At 32.1% G+C, this 22,696-nt stretch overlaps 2 protein-coding genes across 2 annotated transcripts; both read left to right on the top strand.

Annotated features, from left to right (window-relative positions):
* The first annotated feature begins 6,319 nt into the window (after window positions 1-6,319).
* On the top strand, window positions 6,320-8,585 carry LOC11442751 (pathogenesis-related thaumatin-like protein 3.5). Its single transcript, XM_003629253.4, has 3 exons — window positions 6,320-6,451; window positions 6,957-7,662; window positions 7,747-8,585. Exons 1-3 carry the CDS (start codon window positions 6,382-6,384, stop codon window positions 7,889-7,891), a joined length of 921 nt encoding a protein of 306 aa, XP_003629301.1. The 5' UTR covers window positions 6,320-6,381; the 3' UTR covers window positions 7,892-8,585.
* Window positions 8,586-15,920: 7,335 nt separating this feature from the next.
* LOC11445353 (thaumatin-like protein 1) lies at window positions 15,921-18,324 on the top strand. The gene is made up of 3 exons (XM_003629250.4): window positions 15,921-16,152; window positions 16,339-17,011; window positions 17,981-18,324. Exons 1-3 carry the CDS (start codon window positions 16,080-16,082, stop codon window positions 18,159-18,161), a joined length of 927 nt encoding a protein of 308 aa, XP_003629298.1. The 5' UTR covers window positions 15,921-16,079; the 3' UTR covers window positions 18,162-18,324.
* The last annotated feature ends 4,372 nt before the right edge of the window (window positions 18,325-22,696 follow it).

Genomic DNA, 22,696 nt, shown 5'->3' with positions numbered 1-22,696 from the left:
GCGGGTTTTGTTCCGACTCTCTGGTAGCTGATGGATTAGATTGGGTCATTGGATTGGATTTATTCTCTTCACTTTTGAAAAATCTTCAGTGACGAATTGCAAGCGGCACAAGAAAGTATTAACAATGTCTTCAGTGCAGCAATGTGTAATGAACTACTGAATATAAATCAGGTACCGAAGACAGTAGAGAAGCAAAATAAGTAAATCTTATAAACATAGATCATATTATAATGCTAATTTTTTATCTCACCACCATGGTCTTAACCAATCTGATACTAAGCCTTAACCCCGTTGCCGCTTGATTTGTGTCACTGTCTACTCTCCTCCTTCTTTCTTGCTACTCTGTCATTCCGCACTTTTCCAGAGTTAGTTACACTTCCGTGTTGAGAATTAGCACATTGTTCGTTGGTCTTGTAACTAATTCTTACGTTGAAGTCCCTCCCTTAACTATACTTCTGCTGGTCAAGTTGGTTACGTATCTTAATTATATATGGTCTACATAAGACTTCGTTAATTCTTAATTTTAACCGTTGGATTTTGTTGGAGAAAATAATTGTGCCGCCGTCGCCTAATTATTTTTCCATTTTCTTCTTTTTCTTTCCTTTTCTTCACATGCTCTTCCACACTGTTACAACGACTGCTGTGTCCACGCCAAAACCTCATTGAAACAGTGTTCTTTTACCCTTTCACTCTCCAAGAGTATGTGTTTCTCATGGTCTTTGTTTTTAGTTTTGAGCATTTTGGTTTGTTGGTTTTTAATTATTGTTATCCACCCTACTTACTGACTTACTGGGATAAGGCTATGTTATTGTGGTTTTTAACATTGGTGTGTGAAATTGGGTTTTTTCAGAAAGGTTACAAGTTTACAATTTGATTTGAGGGCTGTTTTCGTTTCAAGATCTAAATAGGTAGATTTAAAAAAGGTGGAATGCGTATGAAATTTGCTAGGTAGGTGTGAAATTGGATTGGAGGTGGAATGGGTTTATTGGTTTATTTAATTTTGTTGTTTGTGAGAAGAAAAGGAAGGAAATTAATCGCTGGAAGGTATAATTCAGGTGTGGAGTAGTTCATGGAGGCGGTGGCCGTTGTAGCATGGTGGAGGAGAAGATGAAAAATGAAGGTGACGATGAAGTTGTATAATTAAGGGTTAATAGTGCTTTTCATTCCTGTAATATATGCCATTTTTGGTTTTCGCCCCTATAAAATTTCCGGTTTGATTTGCACATAAAAATTTTATTTTCTAGAAAACACCCTTAATAAGCCATTCAAAAATCAAAATTTCTTGAAAAAAAAAATCTGAAAATGGCCTATTAGGGGTGTTTTTCGGAAAAAAAATAATTTACGAGGGTGCAAATCAAACTGAATATTTTATAGAGACAAAAATCGGAAATGATATATATTACAAGGGTGAAAAATACTATTAACTCTATAATTAATGGGTTGTAATGTTTTTTAGAATTTTTTATTTTATTGAGATTTTTACTTTTGATGAAGATGAAGATTCATGCAGATGAACGATTTTGAAGATGAAGAGGAAGAGGGAAAAAGAAATGTAAATAAAAATTAGTTAGTGGGGGTTCCCTATTAAACACATACTCTTGGACAAAAAGATCAAATAGTGAAAATTAGAAGAATTAATGAGGGAGGTTACAAAAAGATCAAATGGTAAATTAATGATGTTTTTTTAGATTATTTACAATGTTGGTTCACCTTAGGGAGTAGGATATCCGCTATAGTTGAAAAATCACATAGTTACACAGTTTTCAATTTAGACCATTGGATTAGAACACAACTTTGCGATGTCTTGTGACATAAATTCATTCAATTTCCGAGAATAAAACTTGGAAAAAGTAGTGTTGCACCAAATCCATTTTCCATGCTCATAGTCTGTAGGAGTAACTCTTAAGTAGGAACACCATATTTATCCTCGACTTGGCCATGATTTGTATTGACATTTTATTTTGATTTGCTGTACCCCAACCCCAATTGTCTATATGCTACTCTCTCCGTTTCAAAATACATGTACAAGAAGGGTTGAAACAGAGGGAGTAACATATAGTGCATTAATGTCCATCATTTTCTTGATTCCATTATCATCAAGGCTGAACTCTTTCGGCGTTTTTGCTTTGTTCTTCTTGACTAATTTTATTTAGCCACAATGAAGACAACATTGTTGATTGTATTTTGCTTCAAACGGTATTTTTTCTTCTCTTTGCATGGACCTAAATAAAATTAAAACTAAAATGTGCAAGTAGTAATAAGTATCTTACGATCTATCTATTTTGAGATTTCAAGCTTTGTATAAGAATATGAGGCCAATGTCTTATCAAAAATGTTTTTTTGCTTCATGTAGATCTAGGATTTTTCATTAGTAGTAGGTAACAACCTTTCGAGACATTTATATTTATATAGTCTTCATTTAACATGAGTATAACGATATCGAGGGTTAAGAAAATAGAATGCAAGGTCCTACGAAATGTTTGTCTCATCTTTCATATAGAGGCATACAACTAAAAAGTATAACAGAGAGTTTGTACAACTCTTGAGGATAGCCTCTTCCTCCACGAAAACATTGAAACAGCCCACACCAACTTTAGAATGCCTGCCCCGGTCATAGTAATAAAAAAGAGAGAGAGAGGAGGCTTGCTTGACCGAAGTAAAGGATGGAAAGGGAAAAAATATGAAAAATATGGTGTAAAAATATTGGAGATGATTCAGAAATAGAAATGATTCTAACCCAGATATTGTTCACCTAAGTGAACTTTAAAATCAGATTGAGGCCACCACAAAAATAAAATAAAAAAAATACCATGGAAGTCAAATGGGGATACATCTAGCCTAGATGAGATGATCTAGGACAAGTTAACCTCACAAATGTCGACAAACATGAAGTTTTATCTCAACATCAAGAACCATTCCAACTCAGTACCCCGTTGACGCTCAAATCTCCTCTACATTCAATTGGAGACAATAACACAAGATAAGTTTTATGTTCCATTTGTCTTAACATAAAACTAAGAAACAAACAAACTTTTGGTACTAAAGTGTATTTACAAGTATTCGCCCATCCACTTCGATTGTACTGGATCGGATAAAATGCTTTGAGAATCACTGGGCAAATCATATATTCTATACGATTAGAAATCGAACTTGGCATCTTAGAGTTTCATCTCCTCTACATCAAGAATCACTCTAACTCAGTAGAATGTTGACGCTTACATCTCATCTACATCTAACAAGAGACAATAATACGAGATATGTCTTATGTTCCATTTGTCTTAACATAAAACTAAGAAACAAACAAAATTGAGTATTAAAGTGCATTTTCAAGTATTCACCGATTTGTCGTAACATAAAACAAAGAAAGTGCTTTGATGATCACTAGGCAAATCATATATTTTATATGATTAGAAATCGATCTTGGTACATCATAATTTCATACAATAAGGATCAAACACTTGTGTTACACCTTGTTGATAGGGGACAAATTATAAAAAATTGTAGTTTTTGTATGATGAATTAATAATCGATGAATATTTTAAATTTAGCAACCGATCGATGCATGCATGAAATATTGTTGAAATCTTTGCAATATATTTTCTGTGTTGTTTAATATATGGTAGAAGTAGCATTTAGAAGACAAACTATATCTCTGTTTTTCCCTTCGCAAACATAAGCTTTAAAACCATTTTTTTTAACCGATACAAGGTATGCAATGATAAAATTTTAAAGTGTCTACAATCAATTACAAAACCACACCAAAACAAAAAGAGGAACCAACAAAAAAGATAGCTAGGTGGCAAATCACAAGCACATACTGAGATTAAGCCACCAAATATAATGATCAAAAGATAGTTTTAAAACCAATTATTACTTTATTTAATTTTTTAAAACGGTATCAATTATTTGCTAAATGCAGTGTATTGCTTAGAAATTTTTCATGAATCACGAGATTCATTGTACGGAGCATGTAATTTTTGGATTTCAGCCACTTTCAACACCTAGAGTTAAGTAGGATAAAATTCACATGGATAAAATTCTTTCTATTGAAATTCTCTCTATTTTTTCAATTACAATATTTTTCTACGATAAAAAAGGGTTATTTCCGTCAATTGTAACATCTCGACCATCAAACACGATAGTAAAAAAGAGAGAAATAAAGTTATAAAAAAAAAATAAGATATAAGTTTGAAAAAGATTCTACTAGAGAGAATCTAATTTTTCTCTCAAACAGACTTTACTTTGACATTAATCCTTGTTCGTTTTTTTTTTTTTTTTTGTGTGACAGAACCATTGTTCCAACTTAGATTACCATAAATCTTCACATAATGTCCCATTCAACATAGGGTTCATGTGTTGAGGATGTTTCCATAAATATAGTAAATGAGTAACCATCCTTTCACAACTAAGTTCGTTTGTTCTGCTTTGTCCGTCAGCATACAACACAACTCTTGATCTATGTTTTGAAAATTGTTGTTGACAGATGTGGTTTGACTGAGAAACATGAGTAATTTACCAAAATACCCATCGACAGTTGAAAAAGTAGAAAATCGGCTGGAGTTAACTGCTCAAATCCCTTAAGTGAGGTGCCACGTGTCGACCATTGTGGGTACCACGTCAACGAAGACTAAGTCAAAAGTGGCCTTGGAGTCAAAACTGCCAAAGATCCAATACATAGGAGGCTGTTTTGTATTTTAATTAGTTAGGGGGCCAAAATCGCAACTTTTGAAAAGATAGGGGGCCAAAAGTGCAATTAAGCCTATGTTTTAAATGATTAGAAGTCGTACTTGGCATCTTAAAGTTTCATCTCCTCTACATCAAGAATCACTCCAACTCAGTATCCCATCGGCGCTCACATCTCCTCTGCATCTAACGGGAGACAATAACACGAGATATATCTTATGTTCCATTTATCTTAAACATAAAACTAAGAAACAACAAAACTTGAGTATTAAAGTGCATTTTCAAGTATTCACCGATTTGTCGTAACATAAAACAAATAAAATGCTTTGAGGACCAACAGGCAAATCATATATTTCATACACTAAGGATCAAACACTTGTATTACACCTTGTTGATAGGGGACAAATTATAAAAAATTGTAGTTTTTGTATGATGAATTAATAATCGATAAATATTTTAAATTTAGCAACGGATCGATGCATGCATGAAATATTGTTGAAATCTTTGCAATATATTTTCTGTGTTCTTTAATATGTGGTGGAACTAGCATTTAGAAGACAAATACTATCTCTATTTTTCCCTTCGCAAATATAAGCTTTAAAACCATTTTTTTTTTTTAAGTCAAAATAAAATAGATTAAACCTAATATTTTTTTTTAACCGGTACAAGGTATGCAATGATATAATTTAAAAGTGTCTACAATCAATTACAAAACCACAACAAAACAAAAAGAGGAACCAACAAAAAAGATAGCTAGGTGGCAAATCAAAACCACATAATGAGATTAAACCACTAAATATGATGATCAAAAGATAGTTTTAAAACCAATTATTACTTTATTTAATTTTTTAAAACGGTATCAATTATTTGCTAAATGCAGTGTATTGCTTAGAAATTTTTCATGAATCACGAGATTCATTGTACGGAGCATGTAATTGTTGGATTTCAGCCACTTTCAACACGTAGAGTTAAGTAGGATAACATTCACATATGGATAAAATTCTTTCTATTGAAATTCTCTTAATTTTTTTCAATTACAATAATTTTCTACTATAAAAAAGGGGTTATTTCCATCAATTGCAACATCTCGACCATCAAACACGATAGTAAAAAAGAGAAAAATAAAGTTATAAAGAAAATAAGATATAAGTTTGAAAAAAATTATACTAGAGAGAATCTAATTTCTCTCTAAATCAGACTTTACCTTGACATTAATCCTTATTGGTTTTTTTTTGTGTGACAGAACGATTGTTCCAACTTAGATTGCCATAAATCTCACATAATGTCCCATTCAGCATAGGGTTCATGTGTTGAGGATGTTTCCCTAAGTATAGTAAATGAGTAACCATCCTTTCACAACTAAGTTCGTTTGTTCTGCTTTATCCGTCAGCATACAGCACTACTCTTGATCTATGTTTTTACAAATCAAAAAGTTCTATCAAACTTTTACCAAACACAAACACTTTGCCAACCTCAGACTTTGTCATAGGACGGTTTATGAATGCATGTGCATGTGCCTAAATGCTAAAGTGGAACCTGGCTCCATAACATATATTCCATTGTCCCCACAACTTCACATGGCTCCCATCATAGAATCTTCTATATATATTCTCTTATTTCATATATAGCTCTAACAAGATTAGTAGCTAGGCAATTAAATTCTACGTTTTATCTCTTATTATTTGCCACTTTTAAGTAATGGCAGCTTCAACTCAATTTGCTAGAACTCTTCTCTTTCTCGTTTTCTTTTTCTTTCATTCCTTAAGAGGTGATTTTCTCATTCACAACTACTAGATATATCATATCATATCATAACTACTTGTTCTATTTCTCATGCATGTGGCAAAAAGGCCTAGTCCTATAACAAATTCAAAACATTTAAGCTTGTGAAAATACCATAGGACATTTATTGAGAGACCAAAGTCCCTAATTACCCTCATGTTATGAAAAAAAATCCATGTTACACACAATTTAAAATTGTAGATATATATTTTTTTATAAACGCATACATTTTTTATACATGCATACACTAAAATTTAAAAATAGATAATGTTCATGGTAAATATTAATTAAGAGGCACCAAGCATTTGATATGTTGAGTCCTAGTTCGAACCAATGAGTAATTCTTCTTTTCTCATCATTTGATATGTGATTTTCGCAGCTAGATTCTTTAAAAAAAACAAATATCAACATATTCTAGCTGCCAATTATTTTTAAAATAATGTAGTTTTATATACTCTAAGAATTTAATGATAATTGGTTTGTTTGTGCAGGTTTAAATTCAGCCACATTTACAATTGTAAACAAGTGCAGCTATCCTGTTTGGCCGGGAATTTTGTCTGGTGCCGGAACGGCACAACTAGCAACGACAGGCTTCGCCCTACAACCGGGCGAATCCAATGCCGTCACCATGCCCACATCTTGGTCCGGCCGCATATGGGGCCGAACACTATGCTCAACCGACCCCTCCGGAAAATTCTCATGCATCACTGGAGACTGCGGCTCCTCTAAAGTAGAATGCACTGGCAGCGGCGCCATCCCTCCAGCGACGCTCGCGGAGTTCACATTAAACGGTGCTAATGGACTAGATTTCTACGACGTCAGCCTAGTCGACGGTTACAACCTTCCCATAACAGTGGAACCAAGTGGCGGCAGTGGAAACTGCACGACTACGGGCTGTTTAGTAGACTTAAATGGCGCGTGTCCGACAGAACTAAAGGTGAAAATTGCGGCGGAAGAAGAAGGGAGTGATGAAAAGAGCGTGGCATGTAAAAGCGCGTGCGAAGCCTTTGGTGATCCATTGTATTGTTGCAATGGCGCTTATGGAACTCCGCAGACTTGTAAGCCAAGTTCATACTCGCAGTTCTTCAAGAGCGCGTGTCCACGCGCTTATAGCTATGCTTATGATGATGGAACTAGCACCTTCACTTGTTCCTCTGCAGATTACCTCATTACTTTCTGTTCTACACATTCCAAAGGGTATTGTATTGTAGTTCAATCTTCTGATTTTTTGTTTTAAGTAGAAAATAAAAAATAACTAGAAATGTATTTGAGTGCATGCAGTTCGATCAAGTCAGGGACCGGAAAACTCCCGTTTGGAGTGGACATTTGGGCAGGACACGCCCATGGCCATGCTGATAAGTCAACCAAGGGGATGTCTCTAGTTGTGGCAGCAGTTTTCATGACAATTTGGTGGCAGCTCAGTTAGGCGTGCGGATTTAAATTCCATGCAGTTATTGATTTTGATCGTCTAGTAGTTTGTTTGTTTCTGTGGTGCATCAACGCTTAGAGTTAGACACACGAGACGAGTTTGCCCGAAGCCACTATTTGGAGCTTCTAAAAAATCATGCAATTGGTCACTGGGACGCAATATTTGTGCTTCCACGGCCATCTATCATGCCATTTCATGTATATTTGTGTAATTGAATTCATGAAAACTTACTGTAAAGAAAAGAACATAAACACGAACGGTGTTTTAGGAATTTTATTTCTTTTTGAAATCAGATATATATTCATTCATTTAAACAATTGAACTAGACTTGAATGCCAAGGTAACTAGTTTTGACTCTGTTTCCAACCACAAGCGATGCCAAGGTAACTTGTTGTCATTGCATTTGCACCTATCAACTCAAGTTCAACTTCAAGTGCACTAGTATTTCATCAAGTTTCCAAATTATGCTTTGGATAGAGAGGTGAGATTAATGTTTTGATTGATAATACCAGAGAACCCGTTCCAAATATTTGAAGCAAGTGTACATTGACAAAAAAGATGGGAAGTAGTTTCAATATGTTTGTTACAAAGGGAGCACATAAATGGAATATAGCAACCTCTAATCAATATATTATCATCGGTTGGCAATTTATTGTGTAACATCCTTCACAATTGCTATGAAACCTTTAATTTTGGAACTGATAGTCATGTTGAAACTTGTATCATTTTCTAAAAGTGAACAATGGGAGAATCAATGTATTGTTATTGTTTTGTAATCATGCATATTTTCTTAAAGAATGAATTTATTTTTATTGTTTTGTTAGCTTTTTGTTCTTTATCTACACTTTGTAGAATTGAACTCAAGGTCTTTCCAAAAACTCTTTTCTAGTTATTTACCGGGATCTGGATCCTCTATTTCTCATTTCCTTCTGCCATCTATTCTGCTCTCATCTCAACAGTTCATCCGCGTTTTTCTATTTACCTCAAACTGCTGTTATTTATTTATTTATTTATTTATGGGTCCTGTTAACCGGGACATTCGTTAAGGAATCCAAAAAAGGAAAATTTCAATGAAAAATAACACTTTTTTGACTTTTGATAAATTGATTATACGATTTCCGATACAAAAACTACTGTATTTACTTCCTTAACCAGTATCCCAGGAACACTAATTAACATTTCCTTATTTATTATCACCTCTCTACCATTGGATGAAGCAGGGATGACTAAAATAATAAAGACATGAGAGAAAAAAGACTTGCACTCATTATGAAAAACTGAATAAATAAATACTCAACCACTCGATCCATGGATCAAGTGAATGAGTTGAAAATTGTGTCCATATACGACATAAATGAAATGACTCACTAATCTATTGTCATAGAACTTTACCCCTTTATCCTACCATATGTGTCAATGGATAAAAAAATATTCTGCCTGAAATCCTATTTTGATTTCTATCAATAAACTGCATAAAATAAGTAAATGATCCCATAAATATATCAACATTTGATTTTAGTTCTCTTAAAATATTTCTTAAAATTTTAACCCCTGTAAATTTTTTTATCTATAGAATTAGTCTCTAGTTTTTAATCAACTCATGTCTAAACATAATATTTTTTAATGAAATTTTCTAAAAATGGGTAGAATATTATGACAATCTCTTCTAAAAAAAATATAATTTTTTAATAAAACATGAATTAAATATGATTTTTTTATGTTTTTGGTGCTAAAAAATTCTATTTTTTTTGAAAAATATTGTCATAATTTTCTACCCATTTCTAGAAAATTTCATTAAAAAAATATGAAAGTTACACATGAGCTAACTAAGCATAATACTATCGAGAAGTTGATTCTTAGAAGATACATTGTTGCTGAAAATTCTCGAGTTTCGCTCCTTCCAATTGACCCAAAGACGGGCCAACCACACCACCCGAAAACAAGAACGAATGTTCTTCGTGAAAGCATGCACGCCAAAAAGTGTTTGCGCGGACATCCAATATCTGTTGGAACAAGAAGCTTGAGAGGCATTGATTTGCTCCAAATTAAGTATGAATGGTTGTCAACAAGAAGCTTATCCGTAGCCGTGAGAATTTGATAAATACCTTTTACCGAGTATCATTCAACAAGGTCATGTTTTCTAATCCATTTGTCATTTACATTATCTTGCAAAAAATGTTATCAAGCAGCCTAACATAATCAATTGTTCTTCCTTCTAAGTAAACAGCCTTCTTCTCCACCTCCAACCACCCAAGCATCCATCTTCATCGCCGCTACAGAAACATTAGGATCCACACTTAGTTTAAACAAACGTCTTAACCGATCCTGCAACAACCCATCCTCTAACCAAGGATCACTCCAGAAAGATGTATTTTCACAATTACCAATTCTACGACCCCACCCCATCATTAAACCAGCTTGCGCCACTTCCACTCTCACCCTCAAAATTATCACATAGGTCCTTCCACCAGACAAAAGACAATCGACCCCCTCTTCTAACCCAATTTCCCTCAATCCCTTATTTACCAGCCAACACTTTAAACCACAATCCACCCAGATTATCATACAAACGTCAACACCATTTCCCCAACTCCTAACACCCAAACCTCCGTACTTCTTACTAGAACATACTTTGGCTCAATTTATCCAATGTATTTCGTAAGCTTCCTCACTTTCGCTTATAAAAACGATTTAAAAGGACATTCAATGATACAAATTATACCTTTGAAAACATCGGAGAATGAAAGATAATAAACCGGTAATGAAGAATCATATGAAAGGTGTTTTTCCAGAAGAACAATACTATCTTGATATGATCTTTTCTTATATGAGGTAGTATAAAAAAAAACCTAATGGGTGCTACTTTTTCCATATCCTCTATTTTTGCTTTTTCACCTTTCCATTTTCTTTGACTATGCTTTTCACCTTGTCTGTTGTTCCCTTATTTATTTTTTAAATATGAAATATGAAAAATATTTTGATATTTTGTAGTAGAAACCTTTCTATTATATATTCAAATCATGGTCATATTGTTCTTGTCATCGTCCCCATCCTCATGAGCATCATCATAGTCTCCCTTTCCTAGAGTAAACTTAAAAAATAATTAAACCAATAGAATCAATGACATTAGGTTAACCAAACTAATTATAAAACAAAGAATGAATTAATTTCAAAAAGCTATTGTTCTACTTTTGGTACCAAATTAAACAAGCTGATCTGCTGCTGATGCAAAACTTTATTAAAGAATGAAGAGTGCATGGAAAACCAGAAGAAAAAGGGATATATGGCAACGATGACGATAAAAATAAAGTTGAAAAAGAAGGAAAGAAATCTTATCCACATCAATACTTTACACGACATGTAAGCGAATCAGTATCAAGTGGACCAAAGATGTTGATACTGTCGTGATATATATTCAACTATTGAAAGCTACAAACAGCAAATGAGAGTCTTCTTATATTAAATTCCTTGATAAGCTTAAACAGGTTATCATATTTATTCCATTTTTATTGCTATTACTTTTATTTTCTTTAGGATTTAATTTGTATGTGTTAATCCAGAAGTCTTAGTTCAATTGGCAAAAATGCCGAAATTGTTAGGCTGGATGTCATGATCGGGGTTCGAACCCCGATACCTCCACTTATGTGTGTGAGTTTATAATGGCTTTGCCATTCCATCTATCTACAAAAAAAAAAATTGTATGTGTTAAAAGTGTAAAATATTTATACACATTCATCTAATCACATCTTATCTCAAAGGAATTTATAGAGATATTTCAGAAATTAACTTAAACATTAGTATCTGAAAGGGTTTATTATCTATGTTTTTTTTTTTTTAAAAAAACATGATGGTTTGATTTAATCAAGTGCATGTGCAAAATTTTATACAATTAGTGTATAAAATTTAATATACAATTTTTTTTTTGGGAGTTTCTACGGTACACCTATTTCATAATTCAATAAGTTAACAATCATTTTTATGTAATAAAGAGATGTCTATCGACTTTTATATTTTAAAAAATATCATTTCATAAGAAAAAACATCATTTCATCATTTATAAGAATCATACTAATTTTTTTAACATTTTATCCAAAAAAATAATCAATATTCAATAATATGAGTATTAAAAATTAAAAAAATTTGAATTTTGATTTGCCGACACTTTTGAAAAATAAAATATAATTATTATAATTGTAACTAATAGAAAATATATTTTTTCTAAGAAAAAAATATGGTGGCAACTAGGCTACCCATGAAAGAATGATGGGTAATTTACCCAACCAATACACATTAGCCACATAAGCACATATTCATGAACTATCTTGACCCCACAAATAAATTGCTCATTTTCATTGGTTGGTGGGTAAATTACCCACCATTCTTCAAAGGTAATTTAGAAAAAACCAAAAAATATTCATTAAACTATTCATTTAATATATAGGTGTACCGGTACACTTAAATTTTTTGAGTGTACCGTAAAAATTGCCGTTTTTTTAAGGTTGTTATAATCCATGCTGGTACACTTACTAGTTAATAAGACTATTTTGTTGTCCTTCTCATTATATTCCACTTACGTATATACCCACAATTTTTTAATTTGAGGACTTTTATTTATTCGATATGGACCACATATAACTACGTAATTAGGTAGACTTCAACTGATTAATACAGTTAACTAGTACGTACTACTATACATCTTCAACCACGTAGTTAACTGCTAGCCACAAAACAAAACAAAAATAAGAACACATGTATGTGGATCAGCTTCTTCTCGTTGAATGTATTGGGTTGATTGAGGTGGTTAGTAGTCTCAACCAAAGGTTTAAAAGCAGGATTACTGATTCAACAGTTCCACTATGACATAAATAAATAAAATTATTATCATTAATTTAAGTGATATATTAATATCATTTACAAATGTCTATCAGACAATTGAACTTTTACAAAAACAAACTCTTACCGGTGAGTTAACATATAAAAGACAAGAAAATAAAAAAGTAGTGAAACATTGATCATCCCATATGATAAACCCTCCATTCTACACGTATGTAACATGTTTGGTGGAAAAAAGAGAAAAGGAATGATAAAAGGGAAAGAGAAATAGAAAAGAAAAAAAAAAAACATGAAAAAGTATAAGAGTGGTATGAAAATAAAGGTGTCAATCCATAATCATTGAAATAAAAATTCTACATTTTTGAGAAGTAATTAAAAATTATTAAAAAAGAGTAAAAAGTATAATATTGACCGAACCAATCATAGACATAGTTCAATTTAATATGTTCAACCTATTTTAACCTTGGTTCAATTCTTCTTCAATAATATTAATTGAGGTCCAACCGAGTGTTTTCAGTTAACATTGAACCATCGTTTTATCAATTTTTTAAAAAGATTGGTCTCAACACCTAGCTAGTGATCTATGATAATTTAGTTCTAACTTTAATAGATAGTGACTATAACTTATGAGATAGAGTAATTAAGAGTTAATTTAACAAAATAATTGGACCTAAGCAGTTAATGAATTCTACCAAAAAACACATGAGAATTCGTGTTTGATTTTTAGAAGAAGCAATTTTTTTCCGACTTTAAACTATCAAGACCTTTTTCCTTAAAAATTGAAGGGTTTACATTAAAAAAAATCAAGAGTTAATTCCATGCTCCATGTCAAATAGGATAGTACATTGGAAGTCAAATACGTACCTTAAGAACGATTATTTAAATTTTAAAAAATTAATTTACGTTAAAAACCAATGACTAATGGTTATTATAGCAATATATATAGCATAGCTAAGTCACGGTACCACTAGCTAGATTGATGATAGGTTACTCCAGTCTTAATCGTTATCCACTTATTTTCACGTCAGTCTTGGCATTTTGTACACATAAAACCATTTATTTAAAGATCATCACTTATTTGGGGACAAATTGCATGAAAGATTTGGTGTTAGTAACATCACAAATGTCAACGTTTTATTCTTTAAGCCAAAAATACTTCAAAATATGTACGTGCTTATCTATACAAACAAGGTGTGCAAAGAAAGACGCAGGAGTTAAGGAGTTGCATAACAGCCATGTAAATATACCTCGAATACAAGTATTAATTAATTAAAGATTGAATGAAACAAAGTTAATTTGCAAGTACAATATGTTGAAATTTCCTTGTCGACAATGGTATATGAGCCTTTAATATATTCCTAATCCTAACTCTTGTGAGTTCTAGAAACTTAACTTTTGTGAACTTATTGTTCAACAGAAAATAATTTATTTTTCTTCCAAAAAACAAAAGAAACACGTATTGTGATTCAGACATCAACCATGTGAGACTGTTGTCATTTTAGTAGTTACTATATATCTTTCGGTTTGTTTACTTGTCTCATCCACGTGTAATAATGTTTGTGGTTAAAGTAGTGTTTATTGGTCTTTCAGGTTAGGCTTTGCTCAACCAGAAATGATGAAATAGATAACTAACTAAATTTGTCAATTTCAGACCATATTAAAAGTGTATCATGTTCGATAGATTAGGATATTATAGAACTTATCTTGAATATCTGGTTGAACTTTTATTGAATAAAATGATTGATAAATTGTTTGCTCTTTCTATTGTGGGGAAGTTCTTGTTTGTGGCATGTAATGAGAGGATAGTTGTCCTATTTTGGTCGTTATTCTTCATTGGTGCATGTTATTTTGGGTTTTGGTCATCCTTTATGCCATAACCATGTCTTCTTTTATTAATCGTACTCATGTCTATCTAAAAACTTGATAAAGGAGAGTTAATAAAGGTTTTTTTTAACAACCTAATCATAATTAATAGATCTAAAGATACTTTAGGTATATTGAAAATATCAATGTCAACCACAACCAAACAATCCAATAAAGAAATAAGATAAGAGAAGAGGAGCAAACACGTAGATTTTGATTATTTTATTCAACTTAAATCGACTTACGTTTGATGGAGCGAATCACTCTACAATCCATTATTGATGAGTTTCTTACGAAGAGATACAAACGATTATAAAAAAAAAAAAAAAAATTAAAAAATAAACCCTAATTTCTATCCACTAATGCAAGAAGGGATTTTCACATCGGGTAAAATGAGTTTTTACATCAAGTATTTGATTTGAAGTTCGGGGATGTGGTGTGTCCACCCAATTAAAATAAAAGCAAGGCATAACAAACTAAACTTGAGAAACATGCACGAACGAGGAACAACCGCTCGCCCAAGTCCCTGTCGACACATAATTTGCTTCTCCTTCTTAAAATTCTTGCAAATCAGGGTCACATATGTTGCCTTTGTCTTAGTCGTGGATGCCACATCACTTTAAAAAAAATTCAAAAAACCTACTTCAACACCACTAAAATACATGTGGCAGTGCCACATTACTTGAAATGCACACATGTCACTGCTACATCAACACCATTAGAGAGAAGTTAATGGGGCAAAAACTATTTGCATGGATGAAAAACTATTATAGCTAGAAAGATTAAAATCAAAAGTTAGTACGTTTAGAAGGGCTAATTAATTATTCAAACGAGAAAAAAGAGTGACACTCTTCTCCTCATATATTTTACTTTTCCTCCTCATATAGTAGTGGTCTATGCTATACTTCCCCCCTCAAATAGTACCAAGTAATATTATTTAAGAAAATTATTTTTGGACACCCGATATCTAATCTACCTAAAGAAATAAAAAATAATAGATTTAATAAATTAGTGATGTGATAGAAGAAAAGATATAAAAAATGGTGATGTGATAAGAGATATAAAAAAACAAAAATGAGATGTTGAATAAATGTGTGAAAAGTAAAAGTGTATAAATACAATTGCACTATTTTTTATTGCAATTATTTAACTTTTTCTTTTTCTCACGCGGTTCCAATAGCCATTAACTACTAAATACTAAATAATTAAACAAATAAAACACTAACAATATGGATATGTGACATGATCATGAAAGGTATTTCACTTCACATTCCCCCTTATGTGTCTATATATATGGATGCATGAGCTAGCATTCAGATTCCCCCCACCACCAATTTTCTCTCTAACCCCCTATTCCTTCTAATCCACCTCTTCCAATTCACTCCTTTAAAGAGAGTTCCACCTCTACAGTACAAACTAAAATCCTCTGTTCCAAATTTTCACAGCACACAAAAACTATACTATAATTGGTTGGTATATTCATTCAATCATGTCTATGTTCTCATATCACAAACATTCTTCTAACCGTTTCTTCATTTTCCTACTTATCCTAGCTTTCAAAGGTATGTGTACAATACATGTATTTATTTGAGAAGAATATTCATGCATTGTCAATATTTTTTTACACCGTCAACCAATCAAAAATCATCGTTAGATTAGAAAATTATTACACCATCAATATATACATATATGAATTAAATCTTATTTATTTTCAAACTCAACTTTTACAATTATTCCCATACATGCAGGGGTAACAATTTCAGCAACAACATTCACATTCGTGAACAAATGTGACCACACAATATGGCCAGGAATTCTAGGAAAACCAGACCTCGGAACAACCGGTTTTGAACTCAAAAAAGGAAATACACAAACCTTCCAAGCACTAGCCGGTTGGTCAGGTAGATTCTGGGCAAGAACCGGTTGCAAATTCGACGATTCTGGTCACGGAACTTGCTCAACCGGTGACTGTGGTTCCGGAGAAATTAACTGCAATGGTAACGGTGCAACACCACCGGCAACATTAGCAGAATTCACTCTAGGAAATAGTTCGCCAGATTACTATGACGTTAGTCTCGTAGACGGTTACAATCTTCCGGTGATGGTTGAAACTAGTGGCGGTTCAGGTTCATGTCAGGCCACTGGATGTGGAGAGGATCTTAACCGGAGGTGTCCCTCGGAGCTGAGAGTGGACGGTGGTGACGCGTGTAATAGCGCGTGTGGCGCGTTTGGGACACCGGAGTATTGTTGTAGTGGCGCGTTTGGTTCGCCATCGAGTTGTTCGCCTTCGGTTTATTCGGAAATGTTTAAATCTGCTTGTCCTAAATCTTATAGCTATGCGTTTGATGATGCTACGAGTACTTTTACTTGTACTGCTGCGGATGATTATACTATCACATTTTGTCCTTCTTCTTCTCCAAGGTAAATAAAACTTTTCGCTCAAGAAAACTAAAAGCAAAACTTTTCACTTTTTTTTTGAAGGGAAAAGCAAAACTTTTCACTCTTTAATCAAGGTTTTAACTCAATTTCACCCCTATCAAAGGTTATTGGTTAAACAAGTTGTTAATGACATCTTTTGGTATAACATAAATTTGTCACAATCACGATAAATTATGTGATTTAACAAAAATTAGGGATTGTATCTTTTACAAAATCACGATGTTAAACATGCATTAAGTCGATTTTACAACTATCAAAATTCAAAAGGTGGTCGATGCAGTCTTAATGGTTGTTATCCTTAGGCTAAAAATTAATATGACGTGGTTGTTATTTTTATTGCGGAATATTTTTTAAGAATATTCACTCTTTGGTATTTTTACTCTTCTTGTCACCTTTGACAAAACAAAAAATAGGTTAAAAAAATATTGATGATGAAATTGTTCTGGAATCAGTTAAAAGTTTAATAGTGATTGTAACATGAGTGAATGTTGTGATGAAAGATTAGGTAATGAAAATAATAGTGTAATACAATTTTTTAAGAGTAAAAAATGAAAGGATTTTGAAAATAATATTTTTGTTTGCAAAATCAAATATTAAGATTTCTCAAAAAAAAAAAAAAATATTAGAAATTGAGTGTAAGTCATTGGAAATTTATTTACCAAATTCTGAATTTTACAAAAGAAAATTGGTTTTTATTCACAAGTGATTTTTATTTTATTTTTTAAAAATTTCAGTCTTTACTCTTTTCTTTTTCTTATATTTCATTTTAGAACTATTATCTCTCTTTTCATTTATGATACTTTTTCGAAACGTCATCAATCACATATTTTCTATTATCCTTTCTTCTTTCCACCTATTGTATCTTAATTGATAGTGTGATGTGAAAATCTTTTAATGGACCACGACATAATTGAAGATGATGTTGATTTTATTTATTTAATTTTTTTTCAGTTTGAAGTCATTGATGGAGTCAAAGCCAGGATCATCAGTAGAACAAGCTGCAGTAGCTACTAAATCTTGGATAGCAAATTTGGCTACAGGAGCTTCCACAAGAATAAGCCAACCATTTTCAACTTCCATGTCTATATTTTTTGTTGCTATCACTTTCATATTTTCATATTTAGTCAATTAGTCTTTTTCCAAGTGACATCTCATTTGCATATTCTCTCATAGACCCTTTATGACATAGGACAAGGATCAAACAACATATGTAGTTGGTGTAATTAACATAGATTATGATTGTTGAATTCTATGTAAATTATAAGCATTTTTAATTAATCATTTTATTGAAGCTATTTTTGGCCTTAGTATCATTTGACTATTTTTTGTCCTATACATGACTTATTTTATACTATTTCTGAATGTGGTGGAGGAATGACGGGTATTCCCATCATTGACGTGTAAAGAATAAAAGATAAAGATTGTTTTACACTAAAGGGGGTACACACTACAATGGGGAAGCGATGAATGAAAATAAATGAGAGAAAAGTAAGAGATTTGATTAAAGAAAATTCTAACGTGAAGTTATGAGAATGATTTTTTTGGTGAAGTTAACACTATGATATCAAAAATATAATGAGTAACACCCCACTCTTTATACAATGACATCAAAAGTTCAGTCATTATAGTATCATCAATTCATCCGATTAACAAGACTACACTTAATCTAATTTTATCATACCTTGTTATAAGCATAATACCGCACAAAGTGTAACACTTAAAATTATCACATAATATCATCAAGTCTGTTTGCATGTTAAGGATTCCAACAATAAAATAGTACTTGTAAGTCTAAGATATTGCAGACATTACTAGATGAATTATTATTGATCATTAATCAGTAATCAACGATTTAAAAATGAATCAAATATTAAGATCAAAATTAATTTTTTCAAAAAAGTCAGTTTCCCAACTGCACCATAGAAGCTCCTTTGATTAAATATAGGCTTAAATGCTCTTTTGGTCCCTTAACTTGATTTCAAGTATCGGTTTGGTCCCATAAGTAATAAAAAGTCCATTTAGATCCGCTAACTTTATTTAAAGTATCAATTTGGTCCTTTCTCTTAATTTAATTCAAAAAACGTTAAATTTTGGTCTCTTAACTTATTTAATTAGTATTAGTTTAATCCCTTAACTTATTTAATTAGTATTAGTTTGGTCCCTAAACTTAACATTTTTTTAATTAAATTAACAGAAAGGACCAAAGTGATACTTTAAATAAAGTTAAGGGATCTAAATAGACCTTTTATTACTTATGGGACCAAACCAATACTTAAAATCAAATTAAGGGACCAAAAGAACATTTAAGCCTTAAATATATGACCTGAAAGAAAAACTGAGATATAAAAAGTGTGAGAAAGTGTAGCAAAGAAAAAATGTATAAGAAAGGTATAAAAAGATCAACTTGTTCATTTTAGATTATAAATGAAGAATTAATTACTTTTAACTAATGAAGAAACCATTGATTTTTCTTTTTAAAGAAAAATTTAGAATAAGATTGAAATAAATCAATGTTTTTTTTTTGGTCAAGTCAATGGTTTTTTTTAAAGAAAAACTAAAATAATCCAGGGACAGTAATTGCCTTAACTTTTCACCTAACAAAAAAATTATCTAGTTGATTTCTATTTGCAGAAAAAACATATTGAAATCCAACATTTATATGAAAACCAGTTACCTTATGTGCGTCTGCAACAATAAGTTGACCATTTCCATCAAAAGCCAAACCAAGTGGTCTTCCATCGGTGTTAACCCAATCTTCAACCACCGATTCATTCACTGTGATTCTCTTTATCCACCCATCTCATCTTCAATTATTTTTTGGTTTCATGTTTTCCTTTCCAACTAAAAAATATTCAAATCAATATATGTTCGATTAATAATCGAAAGATGCCTCAACTTAGAAATCTTCAAGGTAAGATTCTAGAATTTTATCAAATTAATCGGTGAAAAATAATTAACTACAATGATATGGATAATCTGGAAAGGTGAAAACATTTACTTTGAATGAGCATGAGTACATTTTGAATATTTAGAATGAACCAATAATCTTTTCCTTGTGGACAGCCATTGAATTTAATTGGAGACAATGGATTAGAAGCACTTGGTCACTATTGTAAGAAGCTGAAAAGGCTAAGAATGAAATGGTGCTCTCCTAGTAGGGCATTGTTTCCCACACATGCTAGCTGACTTATCATGCAGTTGTTTAGAGCTCGAATACGTGTTTGTTTATATTAATTTTCTTCGCTACAAAATGTCTTTCAAAGAGAATTTTTTAAAAAGTACTTTAAATTTAAATATTTATGTTTTGGATTTTAGGGTTTCACACACGCTCGCTCATACACACAAGGAAAAATCTTGGTTCTGTCAATGCCACAAGTGGCTTGACTTTCGTGGTACCACCATGTGATTCAGAAAGGTCGATGCTAGAATATCCGGGTGGCATGCTCCAGGTGAAGGCATGAAGCATCCTCGCAAATAACATTAACGTCATCGAAGTCCCAAGGACGAGCCCAGAAGACCCACGTCTCCTATGCTAAACATTACCACATTTAAAGTTGGATATCCCAAATTTAAGTTCGAACCATTAGTCTTAAAATGTCTTTTTGGTTTAAATTCAAGTGGTCTTGTCCATATTCTTGGATTCATACCTAGTCCTTGTCTTCTAAGTACCACATAACTACCTTTGGGGATATAGTAGTTACCAACAACTGCGTCTTCCATTTTTTGTTTTTGTTGAAGAAACTGTGTCTTCCATTGACATTGTGGTACGTTGAAGTCACTGATTGGGTGGCATCTAAATGCTTCCTTAGCACAGGTCTTTACGTAGTCGAGTTTTGGAATATCTATTTCTTGGACCAATCTTCCTTTCCCAACAACGTTGTCTAACTCTTCTATGGATTTTCGAAGCAGCTCAGGCTGATTGATCATATTTTGGCCAGTCCCCACTCAACAATGGCAAGTGTGAGATCCTGCAAAAAAAAAAAACAAAAAACTTTTGACAAGTGTTATCTATTCAAAGTTTCCTTCTTTAATTCTCTGTGACCTTATTATTATATAGAAAGGAAAAAAAAAAATGCCAGGGAACACTCATTATTACTGTAATTTTTTTAATACAGTTTCAAATATACCCTCATTAAATGTCTTAACTTAAAAAAAGTGTACAACAAGCAACAGAAGTAAGTGAACCAAAAATCATTTTGACTCTTTATTTTTAAAAATTAAAACCACCCCTCCCCATGTTTCTTCAAGTAACCTATCGGCTCCCTCATGTATAGGAAAAAGACAATGAATATATTATTTTTACTCAAAACAATAAATACACGAGTAAACACTAATTTTTCAAAAAATTATCTACTTTCATGTTGTTTATTTTGATGTGTAAGAGAAAATGTGGTACCTTTAACCCATTTTGGCGATTACTTTGTTAATAATTTTATATTTTATAGTTCTTTTCTCCGTTTCAAAATGTCTTTCAAAGTATATTTTTTGAAAATAGGTACTTTAAATTTAAATATTTATGTTTTTTAGTTTAGGGTGTCACGCACGCTCGCTCACGCACACAAGGATAAACCTTGGCTTTGCCAATGCCACAAGTGAATTGACTTTCATGGTATCAACATGTGATTCAGAAAGGTCGATGCTAGAAAATAACCGGGTGACACACTCCAAATGAAGGCATGAAGCATCGTTGCAAATAACATTAAAGTCACCGAAGTCCTAAATCATGTATGACTCAAAAGAGAGTAATGGATTCATACGAGTCTTCCCAAATCATGTATGTTCCATATAATTTAGTTCTAAAGAATAAATTAAAAATTGTACTGTTAACGTAATTCTTTTCCTTATCCTAAGTTTCGATTATATGCTAATTGAGCCAAATCGGTATTTACTTATTATTTTCTTTACGGTACTCTCAAATTTGATGTATCATAATTAGTAATCGTATTGAAACACAAATGGGTATATAGAAAGACTCGTTTGAATCCGTTGCTCTCTTTTGAGTCATTCATATGTTAAACCAGTCAATAATTGCTTTAAAAAATTATGACCAGATCATGGGATTGTAAAATTCATGAGTTTGAGTAAACTGTTAGAAGATATTATTAATTAGATATTTTGAGTTGAGATGAAATCATGCTTTTAAAACCTTTTTTTGTGATAACATGCTTTTAAAACTTTGTGATATGAATGAATGTTGGGTCGATTATCCATCGTCTATAGAAAAAGATAATCCCTGCTGTCTATGTGATAATCAAAGGCAAATTGCTATAATAAGGCATTTTCAAATCCTTTTATGAAATGTCATAACAAAGTAATCTATATTGTTTTTAGTGTGAGCAAGCAAAAGATAGGTGACGAAAGGAAAAGGTGAGAAATTGAGGTAGCTTAATATGACAAATGAGAATGGTGGTTTGGTTGCTTTTGTATTTTTCATTGGTTGAACTGATAAATAATATATAACTACTTTATATCTCATGGTTTCAACGTTCAATATTTTAGGAAAAATTAATTCTTACTTTAAATTTTGTATGTCAAAAAAAACTTTGAATTTTGTCTTCAACTTCAAAACAAAAGATAAGAATGGCTGATTACCTTTACGATAAATTTATGTTTAAGGAAACCTTCCACTCATAATGAAGGATTTGGGTCATATAATTAAACATTACA

The sequence above is a fragment of the Medicago truncatula genome, chromosome 8 (assembly GCF_003473485.1).
Source record: "Medicago truncatula cultivar Jemalong A17 chromosome 8, MtrunA17r5.0-ANR, whole genome shotgun sequence".
Classification (NCBI taxonomy): Eukaryota; Viridiplantae; Streptophyta; class Magnoliopsida; order Fabales; family Fabaceae; genus Medicago; species Medicago truncatula.
Note: the sequence above shows the minus strand (reverse complement) of the source record. Positions and strands in the feature narration are given on the sequence as shown.

Coding starts and splice junctions, on each gene's coding strand:
- LOC11442751 (XM_003629253.4), top strand. CDS start 6,382: ATGGCAGCTTCAACTCAATTTGCTAGAACTCTTCTCTTTCTCGTTTTC. Junction 6,452..6,956: donor TTTCTTTCATTCCTTAAGAG/GTGATTTTCTCA, acceptor TTGTTTGTGCAG/GTTTAAATTCAGCCACATTT. Junction 7,663..7,746: donor TGTTCTACACATTCCAAAGG/GTATTGTATTGT, acceptor GAGTGCATGCAG/TTCGATCAAGTCAGGGACCG.
- LOC11445353 (XM_003629250.4), top strand. CDS start 16,080: ATGTCTATGTTCTCATATCACAAACATTCTTCTAACCGTTTCTTCATT. Junction 16,153..16,338: donor ACTTATCCTAGCTTTCAAAG/GTATGTGTACAA, acceptor CCATACATGCAG/GGGTAACAATTTCAGCAACA. Junction 17,012..17,980: donor TGTCCTTCTTCTTCTCCAAG/GTAAATAAAACT, acceptor ATTTTTTTTCAG/TTTGAAGTCATTGATGGAGT.